The sequence below is a fragment of the Phasianus colchicus genome, chromosome 6 (genome assembly GCF_987193195.1).
Source record: "Phasianus colchicus chromosome 6, bPhaCol1.hap1.1, whole genome shotgun sequence".
NCBI classification, from domain to species: domain Eukaryota; kingdom Metazoa; phylum Chordata; class Aves; order Galliformes; family Phasianidae; genus Phasianus; species Phasianus colchicus.
In genome coordinates this window covers 18,902,376-18,920,386 of record NC_143441.1, presented here as the reverse complement: position 1 = coordinate 18,920,386, position 18,011 = coordinate 18,902,376, and the positions used below count along the sequence as shown (strand labels likewise).

The 18,011-nt window shown below is 34.6% G+C and overlaps 1 protein-coding gene across 5 annotated transcripts in view; it reads right to left on the bottom strand.

The window, feature by feature from the left end:
- TBC1D5 (TBC1 domain family member 5) overlaps positions 1–18,011 on the bottom strand; it is a 299,398-nt gene that overhangs the window by 267,124 nt on the left and 14,263 nt on the right. For 3 of the 5 annotated variants that reach the window (XM_090142592.1, XM_090142593.1, XM_031590201.2), the window contains one exon: positions 5,948–6,009. In XM_090142592.1, the coding sequence (XP_089998718.1) occupies positions 5,948–6,009 (62 nt within the window). Of the gene's footprint in view, positions 1–5,947; positions 6,010–10,855; positions 11,096–18,011 lie in introns of all 5 variants that reach the window. The other 2 variants (XM_090142594.1, XM_090142595.1) reach the window with 1 other exon arrangement.

The window sequence follows — 18,011 nt, the reverse complement described above, 5'->3', positions numbered from 1 at the left end:
TTAAAAATACATAGCTTAAACACACCATGGTCAAGAGTTGCATAGCATAAATCCAAAAATCAATTCTGCTTAGAAACAGAAAAAAAATAAGTCTCATTAAATAATTGCAACAGTTTCATTTGTTGGCTGCACGTAAGGAGAAACTTCAATGAAAAACTTATACATTAAGTTTCTAGATTACCCATACACACCAATTTCAGTCAATAGACATTGCAGTTCCAAAAGAATTAGGTGTTTACCTGAATCCACAAATCATATGAAATCTGTGATAAGGCTTATGTTACAAAAATTAAGTTTTACTGTATTAATTTAAAAAGCTCATGATTTGTTAACGAAATGTTAGAACTTATATGATCATGATAAAATGGAAGAATCTCAGAGGTCCAAGTTCTCCAAAAACTCTAGTTAACTGAAAAAATAGAGAAGAAAAAAAAGAAAAAACAAAACACCTCTCTGATATTTCTGTTTTTTCCATAACCACTGGAAAAAAAAGAAGAACATTAAATCCAACACTAACTGTATGTCAAATGTAAGAGCCTGGGATAAAGAAAAGTCTAAAATTGGTGTATACTAAATATAAGTGCTGTTAGAAGTCATATTTATCAACTTCAGTGTCACTATCAGCTTGTCAGAAGTTATACTCAAATGTTTACAAGATCAGAATTTCAGCTGAAAGGAAAAACATGTTTCAGGAGAGAAAAGTCACCACACGAGTCACAGCCTTCTTCACTGAACCTCTTGCTTCTTTCACTATATTTCTGACAAGATGTTAGAGGCTCTTTCTAATAGACATGGCAGAATAGAAGATGCTGGGTGGTGTTTCATTTATGCACTAACTTTATACGAATAAGGGGAAGCTATTTTAGCAAAACTGATTTGTATCTTACTTTCAGCACAGGGGCAGAAAGAAGTAGTAGGAAATACTCCAACAAGAATAAGCTACTCTGACTACTATTTGCTACTAAGCTGGATCTGAGGTAGAAATGCATTGCTAGTATAAATGAGCTAAAAAAAGTGCTCCTGACATAGGCTTTATCTAATACATTAAAACATATCAATCAGGATTTCAAAAACTTTCTGGAGTTGAGGTGGATAAACTCTCCTGTCATTCTAAAGTTTGGATGCTACTCATTTCCTGCAGTTAACATGTATTTGAAAAACCCACAGAAAGTTGCTTTAATTGCTTATAGAATTTTTACTAGCTTTACTGAAAAATAAACAGTTACTGTAATTATTACGAGTTTTTTTGTTTGTTTTGTTTTTACTCGTGGCAGAATAATAGGTGTTCCTTCTACAGAAAAACCACCAGGTATCACAGTGACCTAATGTCAGGTGGCCTTTTGAAAAATCAGAGAAAAAAAGAGATTAGTAGAAGGGGAGATAATGTAAAACCCCAAAATATCACAATGCAACTTACATTATGAAAACTGGGAACCCATGTTTTGCTTAAAAGGATAAAAAGGAAAAAGTGCAAATAGAAAATATACATGCGTGTAGATAGTAATAAAGCTGCTTACTACTGAAAATCGTTCACAAAATGGGCTGCTGGTGTTCAACAGTAAAGCTAAAATCCATTATTTACTATATGATATATGAACACTGAACATGCAAAAGCACTAATGCTCTTCAGATGAAAAAAGAAAACCAAACCAATACACAACATCTACCCCATATAGCCAAAGATATTTATAAGAATGTAGAAATATGTAAAGAGCAGGATATTTTAATAATATAATAGAATGATTCATCTCCGCTATAGCTCACAGATGTCCAACACAAAAGAGCCTGCGCTTCTCAAAAAAACATGACTGCTACCAATATTATATCCATAACTTCTTATCATGCTATTGCTTCCTACAGTTACACTATTTCCTCTCAAATTCACATCTTTTTGCAGCTCCTTTTTGGCCATGATATAGAAGGCAATACTGAACCCCACAGTGACAGTTTCTTCCTGTCTATATCTTATGCTCTTTCAGACATTCTTTTTCTAAGCATTACCATAAAGACTTCTTTTGGAAAACACAGAATTTCTACTAGATTGTTGCTTTTTTTTTTTTTTTTTGTAAACTCAAGTCTTACTATGATCCACATTTTATCTGAACTTACATTTCAAATAGTTTGTGTTATCTCTGTTTTAAAACATTGTATTTTCATCACTGTCAACTCTCATCAATCCTACATCTTTCACTGCAGACTTCCAAAATGAACTGTAAAGCAGTTCTTGTGCAAAGTGAAACAGAATAAGAACATGTTTTACAAAGCTAAGGTATTTTTGGTTACAAATACCAGGGTATCTCTTCAGTATTTCCTCCTAAAGACTTGTTTTTTTTATTACTTGTAAGAATGTGAGAGTGTTGATCCCTATTCTGTGAAGTATGCTAGCATCATTAGGATGACAAAATCAAGTCTTATTGTGGAAAGAAAAAAAAAATCATTTAACATCAACATCACACTGCTATTGATTTGAACTCCTTCTTGCCTCACGGGTGAAATAAGCTCCTACACACAGTCCCTCTAAGCATACCAATAGAGGAGAGAAGCAAGAAAAATACTAAAAATGGATGTATTAAAGATACAACAGGAAATATATGACTCATGAGATGTAAATTCTTTTATCTGTATAGAACAAATTGAAGAAGAGCTTAATATGGCTGCTACAATTTCTATGGAGTTAGATTAGAACAGAAATACACCTATCAATAATACCCCAGATTTAGGATTCCTAACCATTTTCTAGATGTTCAGCAACCTCTGTGATACAATTTAGCTTCATTTTCCTGATCTAACACATGACTAGTCAGATTTTTAAAATGACACCTTTTTTTAGCACCCCGGTTGGCCATTTCAGTCTAAGACAAGGAAATGATTGAGCACAGAGCCTAAATTATCCTTCTGCATTACTTGCAGAATATCTTCAAAACAGAGGTAAGAAACTGTCAACATGAATAGGCTCACACTTTATTTCTGAATAGATCTGAAGTTTTCAGACAAAAATCCATACTTTTCTTCTTAAAAAGGTATAAGAAACAATAAAGCCCTACTTAGGCCTGCAATGTCATATAAATATCACTCTGCACATTAATTCTTCTCTTTGAAAAACTTAAAGCTGTACCTCTAAGCAAATTCGCAAAACAGAAAACATAGGCTGAAATACTACTCACATTGCTTAATTGAACCCACAGTTTAAAATAATTTCAAACACATACAAAGCACTAAAGTCAGCATATGCTAGAACCCCAAAGTCTATGCCTTAAAACATGAACAAAAGTAATATTCAAGGCACCAAAAAATATTTCAAAGTAACTTCTTTTTAAGAATACTGTAGTGTACGGAAAAAAAATGGTATTTTCATACCACACCAGAAGATGGGTGAAGTGTGAAAGAAATCTCCTGTTTAATGTGACCTTTGGCTGTACTTTTACTTGTCATCATTATAAAGTAGCTACTTTCAGTGCCAAACCAGAAGCTGCGTTATATTACCCTATAACAGTAGTAGCATGTATTGCAGGAAATGTTTCATACTCTGAGAAAACGATGGCAGAATGCACACTGACAGCACTTACCTTTGTAATTGCTGATAATGGGTCTTATGGTACAATAAGACTTCATTTACACAAGGAAATAAGAGTGACTGCACAAAATTTCATACAGCATGTTACAAACCAGTATTCGTTCAGAAACTCCCTTGGAGTCCTCGACTTCATTCAAAATGTTCATATAAAGAGAAAAAAATCACATTGGAATGCTGCCTCTAAGAATGACAATAGTCAGGGCTTTGTTACTGTGTACAAACCAAAAATACTGCATTGCTAACATCTCTATACTTGACTTTTCCTAACATATGTAATTACAAAAATATTTCTGGAAAGCAAATGAATTTGAAACTCCAGTAAGATTAATAGAACAAATACAACAAATTTATGTTCTATAAAATGGTAGCAAGCTGCAGAATAAAAGTCACTAGCTATCATTATCTAAAGCTGTTCATCTAACACTGTAGAGAGAAAAACCATTGATACATACTGTACACACATTTTTATCCACGTACATAAATCAAAGGAAACAGCTTCCTTTAAGGCAAGCATATGAAGATACTAAAGCAAGATACAAATTAAATATTCATACATTCAATATTTCAAAATAAGGAATTTGGATATACACATGCATAATTTAAGTTCTATAGTGAAACCTGTCTACAGAGGCCATTTCTACTGTATTTCAACAGCATTGAAACTTGAAATGTACAATGCAGCCTTCCCAAGCTGTGTTAAAACTTTAAAGTACATAGTAATTCATTTGAAGCACCAAACATAGAATAAAGGCCATATTGTGCACACGGCTCTTTTCCACAAGAACCACTGCTTTGCCCAATTCATTGCAGATCTTCCAGCTCTATGAGCAGGGCTGTCAGTCACAGTGCTTTCCTACAAGTTAGCTTCAGCCTGCCGAGAGTTAATCACTGGGAACTGAACAGGTAACTTCAGGTAAGAGTCTCACAGTTCCTGAGGGAAAAATCAGATCAGGCAACCATCTTTAAGCCCAATTCTGATCTGAGGCACCTATTTTAGACTACAGAACTGATGCTCATATGCAGCCTGAAATTGGGCCCTTTCATGTATTTACTCAGGCCTGTTAGAGAAAATGAAGGTATCTCAAGCATTTCTGCTTGGCAAAAGAAAGCAAAGCAAAACCGGCTTCACAACTAAATTTGTGCACTAAGAATTGCTCTTCATATGTAAACCGCTGACACGTTCTGTGCTCACAACAACACAGAGACCCTACATTTTCAGAGCTTATAAATTCCTATGTGTGCTAATAACACTATAAGTCAAAAAACAAGCAAACAAAAAAACCAAACCGCTATTACCCATTTTCCCTCCCAGACAAATATCTTGTTCTGTATGTGTGTAAGAATTACCATCCATTTCTCTTCACATATTTGAAACCTGGCCAGTAAGAAGAATATCTCCGTATGAGTTATTATTGTGATTATATTATTTTCTTATTAGAAAATAAATGTTTTAGTTTGAATATCAAGAGGCTCATTTTAAAACCATCCATTTTATTTGGACAAAAATATGTCAAGTGAACTTTAAGAATAATTAAACAGTACTTAATAATGGGAAGTAGAACAGCTCTGTTTCTACGTATTTTAAGCCAATGTTTATCTTTGCTCCTTAAAGGTCACTCATTTGATCTTGAGACAATAACGAAATAATCTGAGCAAATGCTAAGTAAAAAAGTGATATTAAGCAATATTACACTAAATAAAATTAGTATCTACATGGTAAATTGCTTCATTGAAAACCATCTACAGATTCTGCAAAGAATATACTTTTGCCTTAGAGCTAGTACTTTAATTTTCAAGAACCAAGAAAAAAAAATCAAAACTAGTCAGTAACAATGCAGCGTCGAAAAGCAATAAACTCAAAATTAAGTTATAAATAATTTAAAGCATGTCATGAAGATGTATTAATAATTCATCAGATAAATAATTTACTAAATAATCAAATAAATAAATAATGAAATACATAAATAAATCAGCAAATAAATAATTCTGCAAAATAACCTAAACAATAAGTCACTAAAACAAATGACAAACCTACAAAACTACAATGATTTTCTAAATTCTGATAGTTTTAAATAAACAAATGTATATAAACTAGATCAATCTTTGGTGGATACAGAAATAGTTTTCACTGCTATTGGTAAATTCCTGATTACACTGCACAAGGATACAATTTTAGATTTTACAAGAGTGCAGTTTTTTCTTGTAAATTATTAACATGATTGCTACAATATATGCTGCTCTGTATTTTACATGTAACCCCTTTACGTAGCTCACTTACCCCCCCCCCCCCCCCCCCCCCACCCAAAAGCAAAAATCTCTTTACAACATTCTTAATTCAAATTTGCTTGTTTGTTTTCTGGGTGCAGTACTTACAATACTGCAATAGCCTTCTTGGTGGTTCTCTTGCTATGTTCTGCAAACCTTCAGAAGTTTTGCTGCAGGGGGAAAACAAGTAGAATAACCTTAATTATTACAGATGGTATCTCATTCATTAGCGGATGACAACATTTTATTTGAAAGCACAAGAAAAGCTGTTTTATAATTCTACAAAGCATCTTAATGTGAAACAACCATTAAAGTTTGCAGACTACCAAAAGTTTTTAGAAGTCTTTGGTGGAACGAGTTCAAGCAGACTGAGGCCTGTTTCTTGTATTTAAGCTGACACACAATCTGTGCAAACTGGCACTAATTCAGATGTAAAGACAAACCATGAGAAGGACAAAATACTTGGCTGACATCTAACGTTATCCTTGATTTTGGTAGTTCAGAGTCCTTGATAGAATACAGTGAGACCATTTCCTCTACATTCATAATTTAATTAGAACTCTGCACTCCAAAGCCAACACTCATACCACAAAGGTCAAAATCCACTCATCTCTTGAACCAGCTTTCAGTCTCCATTTATTCTAATGAATATTATTGACAATCACCGCAATTTCTTTAAAAGTGGCATTCTGTAAATAGAACACTTGAAGAAACGTGCCAGAAATGTAATCACTTTATCAGTATTTATCAATTTTATCCATTCTGTCAAAAAATGTTTGTTTCCTTCCATAATACACATTACAGGAAAGTGAGACAGTTTTATAAGTTATGCCACTGATGTGGAGTATTAGACTCTGTACAAACCTATTAAATTGAATGAATACATTAAGCCTGAGGTTGCTGAACAATATATGTAGCATATACATACGTTGCTCCAAAAGTAACACCTCCTATCAATTTCCACAGAAACTACAACAGACACAACGAACACAATAACACTATTTGCTAGAGCACATTCTCGGCTACAAACCACTATTTTTTTTAACATGGTCACAACTGCTAGCTATGCATTTTCACCAGCCATGAAAAGGAACCTATGTCGTGCTTGTAGAAATCAGCACCAGTGGGGTTGACCTGCTGTCACAGTTGCCACTGCTGAAATGTACCAACTACCACCTTTTTCTGCTCACATCCACAAAAACATCCAGCAAGCATCAATGAATGTCAATAGATGCCATTTTTTCTGCATGGAGGAACTCAATTCCACACATTTTTTTTCCATACACACCTCCGTGTCAGGCACCATCTTGTCAGAGTGCCCTTCTGCTGCCATCTGTGACATGGCAACAACATGTAACGCAATATCAGTCGGAGGTTCAACTTCTACTGTCATATCAGCAACACTGACCTCTGACATAATGGGCCAACATAATAAAGCAGGAGGCATTACTTTCAGAGCATCCTTCACATACACAGTTTCTCACTAGGTGGTTCAAAACAAATCATAAGCAGCATTGTTTCTGCTGATAAAATCTCTTAATGGTTGGCGCTGTTGCTGTACTTCAGCATTTAAAAGCATAAAGGATAATTTTCTCTTAAAATTACCTGGGCACATTATATTTAACAAGTCTCAAATTCTCTTTAGGGATTATAATAAGGAAACACTTTGCTTAATCATAAATTTTATATTTATCTTGGCTAAACACTCTCCTTTGAATAGACTGCCATGTTTTGTCAAGAAAAATCAACACGGTGGAAATGAAGTACTTGTTCTGTTGTGTGGTCATTCAAAGGAGTATGTAGAAGTAATGTAAATGTGCACCAGCGCTGCTGATAATTTCACGCTCTCATACACTCATTTCAATTTGCTTTAAAAAGGACTATTCCTCCTGGCTAAATATAGTCATCACGAAAAAGCATACCTCCCCTTTGAGTTAATAATATTGCAAGCCCCAAAACACAAGAGTACAAAAAACTTCTGTCTGAGACACTTTTTTCCTAACAGTATGCTTTTTTCAAAAGTGGGAAAAATAATTCAGTCCTCAGATTTCTGTTCAAGAATTCATTCCCACTCCATACTCAGCAAACCCATCCTCTTTCCTCAACACACACCTAACAGATCTCAAATCCTACTTTTTTTCAAATAATGGATTGTTGTAAAAGTAGTCTGTTTCTCCACACATTAAAAACTGTCACAAGATTACTGGGACATACAATGGCTCAGTGGCGATCTGAGATTAATCCAGCATCACACTTCCTGAAGGAAGTACCACCAAATCACACATCATCTTCATGCATTTGCAGCTTGGCAGCCTCTGGTGCAAAGTGATTTTTCACTAAAGGTTTACAGTAGAGCTAAAATTGCTCTTACAATCACCAATGTCTTAAAGCACTTTTTTTTATTTTTTTATTTTTTTTAGAGATTCACTCAGTTTTCAATTAGTTTCATGTTTAATTTGGGCTTTCAATGTGTGGTTCCAGAACTGACCTCCTCACATAACTATTTTTGTCTGTGTTAAAGGGTCACTGTTCTCTGTTCGAATAGACATCTAAATCACTTGATGATAGGACAGCTTAGACAGCAGGTAAAACAACCAACAACTTGAGATACAGCTACATCCCCTCTCTTGCAGTCAAATATAAATTCCAACCTATGCGAGAGGTAATGACAGAAAATGAATTCAATTCCTTTCTCTGTTTTGCTAGCAGGCTTCCTTCTCCTCAACCTTCACAGATAACATAAGTGCCTTTACCCAGCAGTGCCTGCAAAACACTGCTCAGTGGAAGACTAAAGCAAAGCGCAGTGCCATACAGGTGGATGTTACAGCACTGAGATTTTACTACTAGAGAAAATAGTTGTGTAAGTTCTGATCCTTAGCAAGGCTGAGAAACTGCCTGCTACAAGAGGGAGGCCATGCAGCTGGTACTGAAGGTGATTTGGGTAATAACACAAGGAAGTGAATTGTACCATGTACCCAAGAACAAACTTCAAATACTAACAATGGCAACATTGTAAATAAAGCTCACAGGAAAAAGCATGGAGCAACAAAATCCTCTGCTATCTGCCACCTTTTAGCATCACCACAAACAGAAAATGTCTTTGTAAGTGTGAATCAGATGAACAGATATCAGATACTGCTGATTCTTCCCTTTGGGAATTTAGGAAATACATAAAACAAAATTTGGGAAGAGCTTACTAGGTAATTTTAAAATTTAGGACATGAGATTGATTTATTGACATTCAGGAATAGACACTTGGGTACAAATACCAGGCAGATACACTTTAACAAAGTTATAGGTACTGACCATTATATTCTTACTCATATTTCAAGGATTTCTTGAACAGTTAAAAGTTACTGCGATACTTTGCATTATTCATAGGGGGAAAAAAATCTATTTCAATGGATAATCATGTTTACAAAGTAAATAATACATAAAATTTCTAGGCCAGAAGCTTCACTCCTCTGCCATATTCCCTCCCTTCCAGTTATTATAATTGACCATTGAATTCAATTTATCTATTTGGACAACTTCACACAAGAAGATAACTTTGTGGCTCAGTACAGTATGTTATTAAAAATCTTTCTGTATCTCTATTAGCTTTCTGACTTTTCTTTTAGCTTCTTCTAACTCTCTTAGTAAAATAACAGTTTTAACTTGTTAAAACCTACAGGACAACGTTAAATCCCAAACTAGTGAATCAGCTGCTATCTGTATAACGCATAGCTCATTTGGCTGTTATGATCCATATTTCCTAGCTGATTTTTAGATAAAAACAAGCAGATTACTAGGAAAGGTTTATCTTAAATTCCCACATGTATAACATGCCACATTAAATATATGCAAATCAACCTTTTTCTCCTCTATTTTTTTTTTTTTTTGAGCTGACAACTCATATGACCTGAAGCCATGGTTAACGATTACAATTATTTGACTTTCATATTTATACAATCAGTCATCAGATATGCATGTTAATTGATTTCAACAGATAGTTTTGTATTCTAATGATCAACAGTAAGCGTACATTTTACCAACCTCTTGATTTATAAGAAAATAAAACTTATATCAGTTTTCACAGTTAACCCTTCATTGGATTGATTTACATCATCCACCAAAGACTTCTCTGTAATACATTAACTGAAGTAGTTCCAATGATGAGATCTTCACTGCAATAGCAAAAATTGATTTTACAACTAAAAACACTGTTTTATTGTGTTTAAAAACATATCTGCTACTCTATTTAAACAATATTCTCTACTAATCAGAAATTATGAAGCATAAACAGAGTTTAAATAAACGGACTGGGCAAAGGCTTCATTTATTTACTCCATATTTACATCTCACTATTTAGAAAACCTAAAATGGTGGTCAGAAGCTCATAAACAAGCATCTTAGCCACTAAGATACCGTTAAATGGACATTTCTGATTTTTAAGAAGTCTTGATTACAGACTGAAAATAATGAGATAGATTTTAAGTATATGAGAGGATTCCATTGCTTTCTTAATGGCTATTTTCCTTAATCTCAGGTCTGGCATTGTGGCAAATGCTGATAATGCAAATAAATTGTCTTCAATCTCTCCCTCATTAAGAAACACTCCCTTTGTTCAAAAGACCTTGATTTCAAGCTGAACATATAGGGAACATTTGGGACTCTGCAGAAAATTAGAAACCCATCCCAAACTAATTGCTGTCCCAGTTATAATACCACAAATTTCAAAGCAGAAAGCATCTGATTCTTTCGTATGATACAATACTAGTGTTCCACCTTGAAGACTGATTATAACATTTATACTTACAGACAAGGTAGACCTTAAAATAAACAGAAGAATGAAGTTCTGTGTGAAACTTCAAGATAAATGACCAGAACAAAAAAGTAGGAAATAAAAGCTATGACAAAAACATTGACATTAAAATCTATCTATATCAGATGTTGTACAATCAATAGGTGTACAAAGGTTAGGCTTAGTAAGATTTCCACAATAGAAAGATAATCAAAATAAATGGAAATGCTCACCAGCATCATAGGCACACAGTAAACTCCACAAGGAGCGATCTCCAGAAAGAGATCCTTCCTCAGTGGCAGTCAGCCCTCAAATGGGATCTAAGAGAGATGCAGCCAGGCTCCACCTCTTCCAGTAGCACAGGTGAATTGCCTTCACCTGCGCTTCCACAGCTGACTCAGTGCTTGCCTCAGGTGGCCAATCAGAGGTTCAGGCTGTGATCAACAGTTCCCATACAGATGTATACACATCTTCTGTAAAGATCCAAAAAACAAAGAAATAAATGTAATTCCTAGTTTCCAAAATGCTTGTTGTCTACCACTTCTCTTTAAAATTCACAGTGTTAAAAGTTAGAGCTATGGGGGAGAATAAGGAAAATTTAACAACTGCACATGGGTTGACTAAATAAAAGCAGTCCTAGACTGACTTACAAATACAACATATTCATTTAAGCTTGAATTAATACCAAAATTTTCACAAGACACCTGAACTTATAGTAAGGACGGAAGAATATGAAAAAAAGTCTGAAAATAGAAAAATCTTGTTTACAGCTTACTGCTCATCATAATAAAGCTCAATGATTAGAAGCAGCATTTGACTACCAACATTCAGTATATTAATTAAAAACCAAGGGAAACAAAAAGTAGCAAACCATTAGCGCCTTCTGATGACAATGTTCACCTGAAGAAATGAGGTTACAATAAATTCCACAGTTAAAGGTTAAAATAAGTAGTAAGATGACCAAATCAATTCTGGGAAATGAGAAAATAAACTGACTGGAAAATATTCAAATCTAAAGATAAACAAGCTGTGAGTTCAGTGGTAGCATGTCACCACACAGACTGTTATGGCCAGTTTGGATCACTGAAACTCATAAGGGGATCAAGAGAAGGGGAACTGGGAAAAAAATCCGGAAGCTCTCTACAAATTATATAGCACCCAACTACCACTGCATAATCTTAGTTAAAACAAAAAAAGAAAAAAAAAAAACAGAGACCAATGAAATGCAGGCAATCATTTCCTATACTGACCCCGCTGCACAATAAGATGTTCTTCAGCACTATTTTACAAGTAGGAAATCAGCAGGTAGAGGGTAACAAGTTTAACGTAATTAGGTAGGCGAATTCAGTGCAACTACAAAAACATTACTACTTTAGTATAACTACATTTTAGCCTAGGGACAGCAGCTTCTTCAAAACTCAGGGTTTCAAATACTTTCCTCTTTTTTCAGAAGAAATTGAAAGAAGCTGGGGCTGTGATTTAGCTTATTGGTTAAGCACGTTTTGTAACCAATATTACATATGATTTCAATTCCTTGAAGAGCAAAAGTTTTCTCACAAAATACTAGTTAGAGGAAATGCAATAATTTTTTATAGAACTGGATCAAAATTTATGGAATTTGAATAAAATCTAAAGGCTCTCAAAAACAAAGTAGAGAGGAAAATGTTAAAAACTGGAAGACCAACATGAACTCGAACAACTTGCTTTGTGACTGAATATCAAGCAAGAGGAAAAAAAAGTTAATCTGAATATCAGCTGCTTCACAGATATGGCACAAGCTGACAGGAGACTGCATTTGGTGTCCTCATATTTAACTGCCACTTTCCACAGACTTTAGCTATCTGAATTCAAAAGTGTTCCAATTTGATTAGAAATCATCAAGAATAAAGAGTATTGTCATAGATACAAAAAACACAGCATTTATGATATTTGGTTTACTTCACACCAAAAATATTTATCCATTTCGTAACTCATGGTGGATCAGTTCCATATGGCCAAGCAAACCCTAGGGATGGTGCAAGGCATTAAAAAAAAAAAAAAAATAGCAAAAAAGAAAACAGAGGGAGTAAGAAAGATACATTGTTTATTTTTATGACAATATGGCCTAAGCCCACACAGGTTAACTTAAACTAGCTATGTAAACATTTATAAACCCTTGAAATTGCAAGTTTATGAAATGGGAATCCTTATATAACCTCCATAGTTTTTTATTTCTCCCAATACAAGTCACATTTTGCAGTCACACTGTATCTCACTGCATTTTACAATGGCCACTAAATTCATTCCACTTGTTATCATTCGTAAGAAACAGATTAATAAGAATAGCAATACTTGCTGTGTGTAAAACTGACCCAGCACCCTGATACTCCCTGCCTACAGCAAAGTGATACACAATTATTGTGTGAGCAGTCAAGGCCTATTTTGACGTACCAAGCCTCCTTATGGGACAGCCAGCACCACTGGGAGAACTACTGCTTGTGACATGCAACTGGACAAAACATTTGGGAATGGCCTCAAGTTGTGCCAGGGGATGGTCAGGCTGAATATTAGGAAAAATTTCTTCTTCAAAAGTATGGTTCAGGAATGGGCTGCCAGGGGAAGTGGTTGAGTCTCCATCCCTGGAGGTGTTCAGGAAATGTTTAGATACTGTACTGAGGGACGTGGTTTATTGGGGAAATACTGGTGGTAGGTGAACAGTTGGGCTGGATGATCTTGGAGACCTTTTCCAGTCTTGGTGATTCTATGATTCTACACAAACACAGAAATTTTTTTTTTTTTTTTTTTTTTTTTTTTAAGCATGCAGTTTTTCTTGGAACAAGTGAATATTTCACATGAAATCATCAAGCTAGTGAATGCAAGCCACAGCAGAAAACTGCTGCAAATTTCAACCCTGTTAATGGATAGATGAATTTAGGGAAGAGAATATAAGCATCACCAACATAGAACAAAATTGCTGGGTTTTATTTTAAAAATGCTTGAACTCAACATTGAAACTTTAGTGTATAGGAATGATTTTATTCTGTACATTCTACATTTCTTGCCACCTGAAGCTGGAGACTCAAAAGTCAAGAATAGCAAATCTGGAATGCTGAGTTATATTAACATCATCCTAACTATAGCAGTTTGATTTCAACAAATTTCTCAGGGTTTTTGCATATTGCTGAATAAATGATTCTGGAATTAACTTACTTTTCTTGGAGGCATTATTTTAGATTATTTCTTAGCCTCCCCCTCTTTGATTTAGTACACCTCTTAAGGTAATTTATTAATGTTTTGGATATCTCATTCATCATCCATTATTACTGGTGTCATAAATAAGAGGAATGGAACAAAGCAACAAAGCACTGGACTATACACTCTTTCCATATTCATCAATAAAACATCCGCCTATGTCAGTAAGCAGTGTACAAAAGAAGTTGGTTTATCCACTAGAGCAAGACTGGTAACACTTTTTAACTTAAATCCTCAAGCAGATCATTAGATTTACAGTAAAATCTATCATTACTGAAGTAAAAAATAAGTGCATCAACACTGAACACGAGAGGACAGAAACATCTAATCTGCAAAAGACAAAAGTACACACCAGAAACTGCTATGTCCTACAAGTTATTCCAATTAACTAGAAGGTTGGTGAATACCTTCAACAGCACCGTATTCCATGAAAAAAATAAAAGGATTAATCACCCAAAATTCTGTAAATTTTGCCAGCATAATACAAAGCAGCAGAATGAGGAGCAAAAATTTAACTAAATGAAACTCAAAAGTGTGGCATCATATCTATAAAAGTCTGTCATATTGCTTTGTCGAAGACAAAGTCACCTAAATGAGTGGTAAACAGGAAAAAGTCTTTAAAACAAAACAAAACCCTCAATAGAAAGGAGCTTGGAAAAGATGACTGTAAAGATTTCAGAAGATTTTCAAGATAATGACCATTAATGGCCATCCCTTCCAGTAATACGTTGCATAGGTATATACTACACTACATAAATCAACTGAAGGAATATAGCAGTCATGTTATTACAACAACATTAACTACTGAGTTAACATGAACACTACATCTGACTTAAATTACATCTTGGAATTAAATTTGAATATTCAAAAATTCACTTTCTATTATTTTAGATGTTGATACATTTTGTACACATTTACTGTTTACATTCCTTTAAATTAAAGAAAACCTTTCACTAAGGTTAATGAATATTTTACATGATGTAACAGTACTGCACTCACCTTTTTTCCTAACTGTAATATGACTAAGTTTGAGCCAGATCTAGTAATTCATTAATGGAACCAGAAGAGTTTAAGTTCTTTTAATGAAAGAAGAAAAAGACTCCATGTTAGATTTAAATTGGGCAAAATGCATCAGATTAGCAACTGTGCTTCTGACTTCTGCTGGGGAAAAATTAGCTGTTATTTTGTCTTCTTTAAACAATACAGATCAAGTATTTTGGGCTCCCAAAGAAGCTGAAGCAACAAAAACTTTTTCCAACTAACTAAAATCTCCCTTCATTGTGCCAGCTTTAAATCAGGGTCCTCATTACTTCTGGTATAGAATCTCCAGGTTCTTTAGTAATTGATGATTAACAAAATATACCCATACCAATACTTCTTAAAGCTAATTCAACTAAATACATAATAAGATGCATCTTTCCTTTACTTCATTGTGCTATCTTAATAACTACAAATGAAACAGTTCAATGAATTCTGTATGATACTTTCCTATAGTTACAATTTTACAATTACCAGTGGAATGGAAAATGAAGTCTTGTGAGCTGGAGTTTTTATTTCTCTCCATCTGATCAATGTCTGGAACTGACCATGATGCTTGTTCAAACTCTCAGAGCTTGCAGTCAAATAGAACCTTGTTGTTACATGACTAAGAGCAGATAGTATCCCCTATTAGAAAGGTGTATGTGATTTGAGGATTCATGCAAATGGGAGGAACTAATCCCTCAACTGCTTGGGATCATCCATTCACTCTCTCACTCTTGTCTCTGCTTCACTTTGTATAAAATGTGCATTGTCAGGAAAACACTGAGATTTATTCTTTCCGATGATGATTAAGATATTCATCCAGTATGTACATTCTCTATATTCCATTTTTAGCCTCACTGAATTTCTAATTTCTACAACAGGAAACTGTATTAGATAGGAGACTATGAACGTATCAATTTATTTATTTCGGTCTTTCCAAATCATCTGATTTTTTCTTTTCCTTATCTTTTGTTCACGGAGTGCACTCCTCTCAAGCTGTCACTGGTCATTGGAAGGAGTGAACCAATTATCCTTCTTTTTTACAAGCTATTGCATCATATTGTTTGTATCCTACTAGAAAACACACTCGTTGTCTTCTTTACTGACACTTGGAAACCAGAAATCATCTGCTGAGAAGCCAATGAAAATAAAGCTTGCTTGTTTCAAAAACAGAACAGAAACAACAAAACGTTTATTTCTTTTTCATTATCATTTTTTTATTAAAGGTTCTGGAAGATAGCATCCTAACTTATTTCCAACATCAGCAATGCTGAAGGCTTCAGACGTTTGTATAACTACTAGACTGATGTATAAACATTTTGATTCTTAAGGGACACCACTGTTATGTTCTCTAATCACAGACGTGAAACATAAAGCTTGTCTTCTCAGCAACACTCTATCCCCTAAACTGGTGCTGAGCACCTATACCAAATATCTGTACCTATACATGTGATGGACATGTATTTTTAAGCCCCATCTATTAGAACATATGTCTTGGTATATGTTTAGAATATGAGTGTGGTAACACATGTATGGGTGGGAAAAAAAGGAAATTACTCTTCCAAAAGCAGAGCAGAAGAAAAAAACCTAAGCCCAAATATTTTTGAGTCAGTGATGAAAGCAGAGAAGAGAAAGATGTATGGAGCAAAAGATCTACAAACCCCTTTATTTATGTTGGTGATTGGACTACCTCCCACATTTATCAGTGAGAAAAAATGCTAATAAGGATGTCTGAAATGCAGCAGCTAAAAGTAGTGGCTAAATGCATATGGAAGACAGAGGAGATGGCATTTTAAAGCAAGTAGAGTGCAGATGCCAGTGCTGTCAGGACTGATGATGTACCCTCTATAAAGCGCTGGGATATTTACTTTTTTCAACACAACTACTACAAAGTAAAATATAATGATGAGGCTCACTACAGCTATATGATCTTCTATCAAACCAGTACCGTTAAACTCAGAATCCACTGGCAACACACTACAAATTGTCTCAAAGAAATAGGGCTTGTTTACTCCTCATTACAGTGTCAGTGAGCCAAAGAGCTGATCTCAAACAACAAAAGCCTGACAGAAGAAAACACCGCCAGCACTGTCACACACATGGAAGGGAAAGTCAAGGCTCAAATGACTGTGTTGATCTTTGACTAAAACTATAAAACTAGTCAGTTTCTTCAAAGTCAAACATAAAACTGCAGCCAACAATAAGGAATCCCTGAGCTTTCTTCACAATGATTTTTTTTTTTTTTTTTGTCATAAGCCTTGGTATTTTAATCAGACTAAAAAGAGTTGGCAAGGCAAATGTGTATGACCCAGGCCTATAAAGCATAGCATGGCTTTCCTGACTAATCTTATTTTTCCTACTGTCACCTCAGTTCCAGCATCATGGCTTCTTTTAAGTAGGTACTTAGAAGCTCTGACCAGCTGTTCATTCTTTTTTTTCTTCTACTATCTAATCTGAAAGATTGTTCAATTTGTTCATTGACTAACCTCCAAAGTATTTTATTTCTCACACTGAAATTGGATTGCTACTCACAAGAGTTGACACAGATCTGAATCTAAAGGTCATTCATTAAGACTAACAGCCCTATGATACATTATTACATGTCCTTAAATCAAATAAAAGTAATTAAAAATACCCATATTTTCAGTTAAAAACTTATCCTTAGTTACCCTTCCTTCCCGAATTCCTGATTCACAGCATTAACTCCACTGGCATAATTCTGTATTTACTTACTTCATTAACAATTTTTGGTTTTTGTTTTTAAGCCTATGTTAACTAAATCCCTTTCAGAGCATCTCACAATGTAATTTTACTACATAAGATTTCTGCTGCGACTCATTAAAAATCAGATTCATTATTTACTATTTAAGTATAGCTTCATTTATAATAAAACTTTAACCCTTGTCAAGTAATATGGATAAGCTGCAGACATCAGAGGCAACACAGAAAAGTGTCAGCAAAACAAAACACAATGAATAGAAACGTAAGTACAACCAATGGACAGACAAATTAAACTTAACTTAATGGGACAACACTCCGTTCTTCCCATTTCTCAACTCCAGTAAATTTATCTTGCTTATAACCATATTGTTCACTTCAGTTTGTTTAGCTGTGGGTCTTCCCACCACTGAAGTC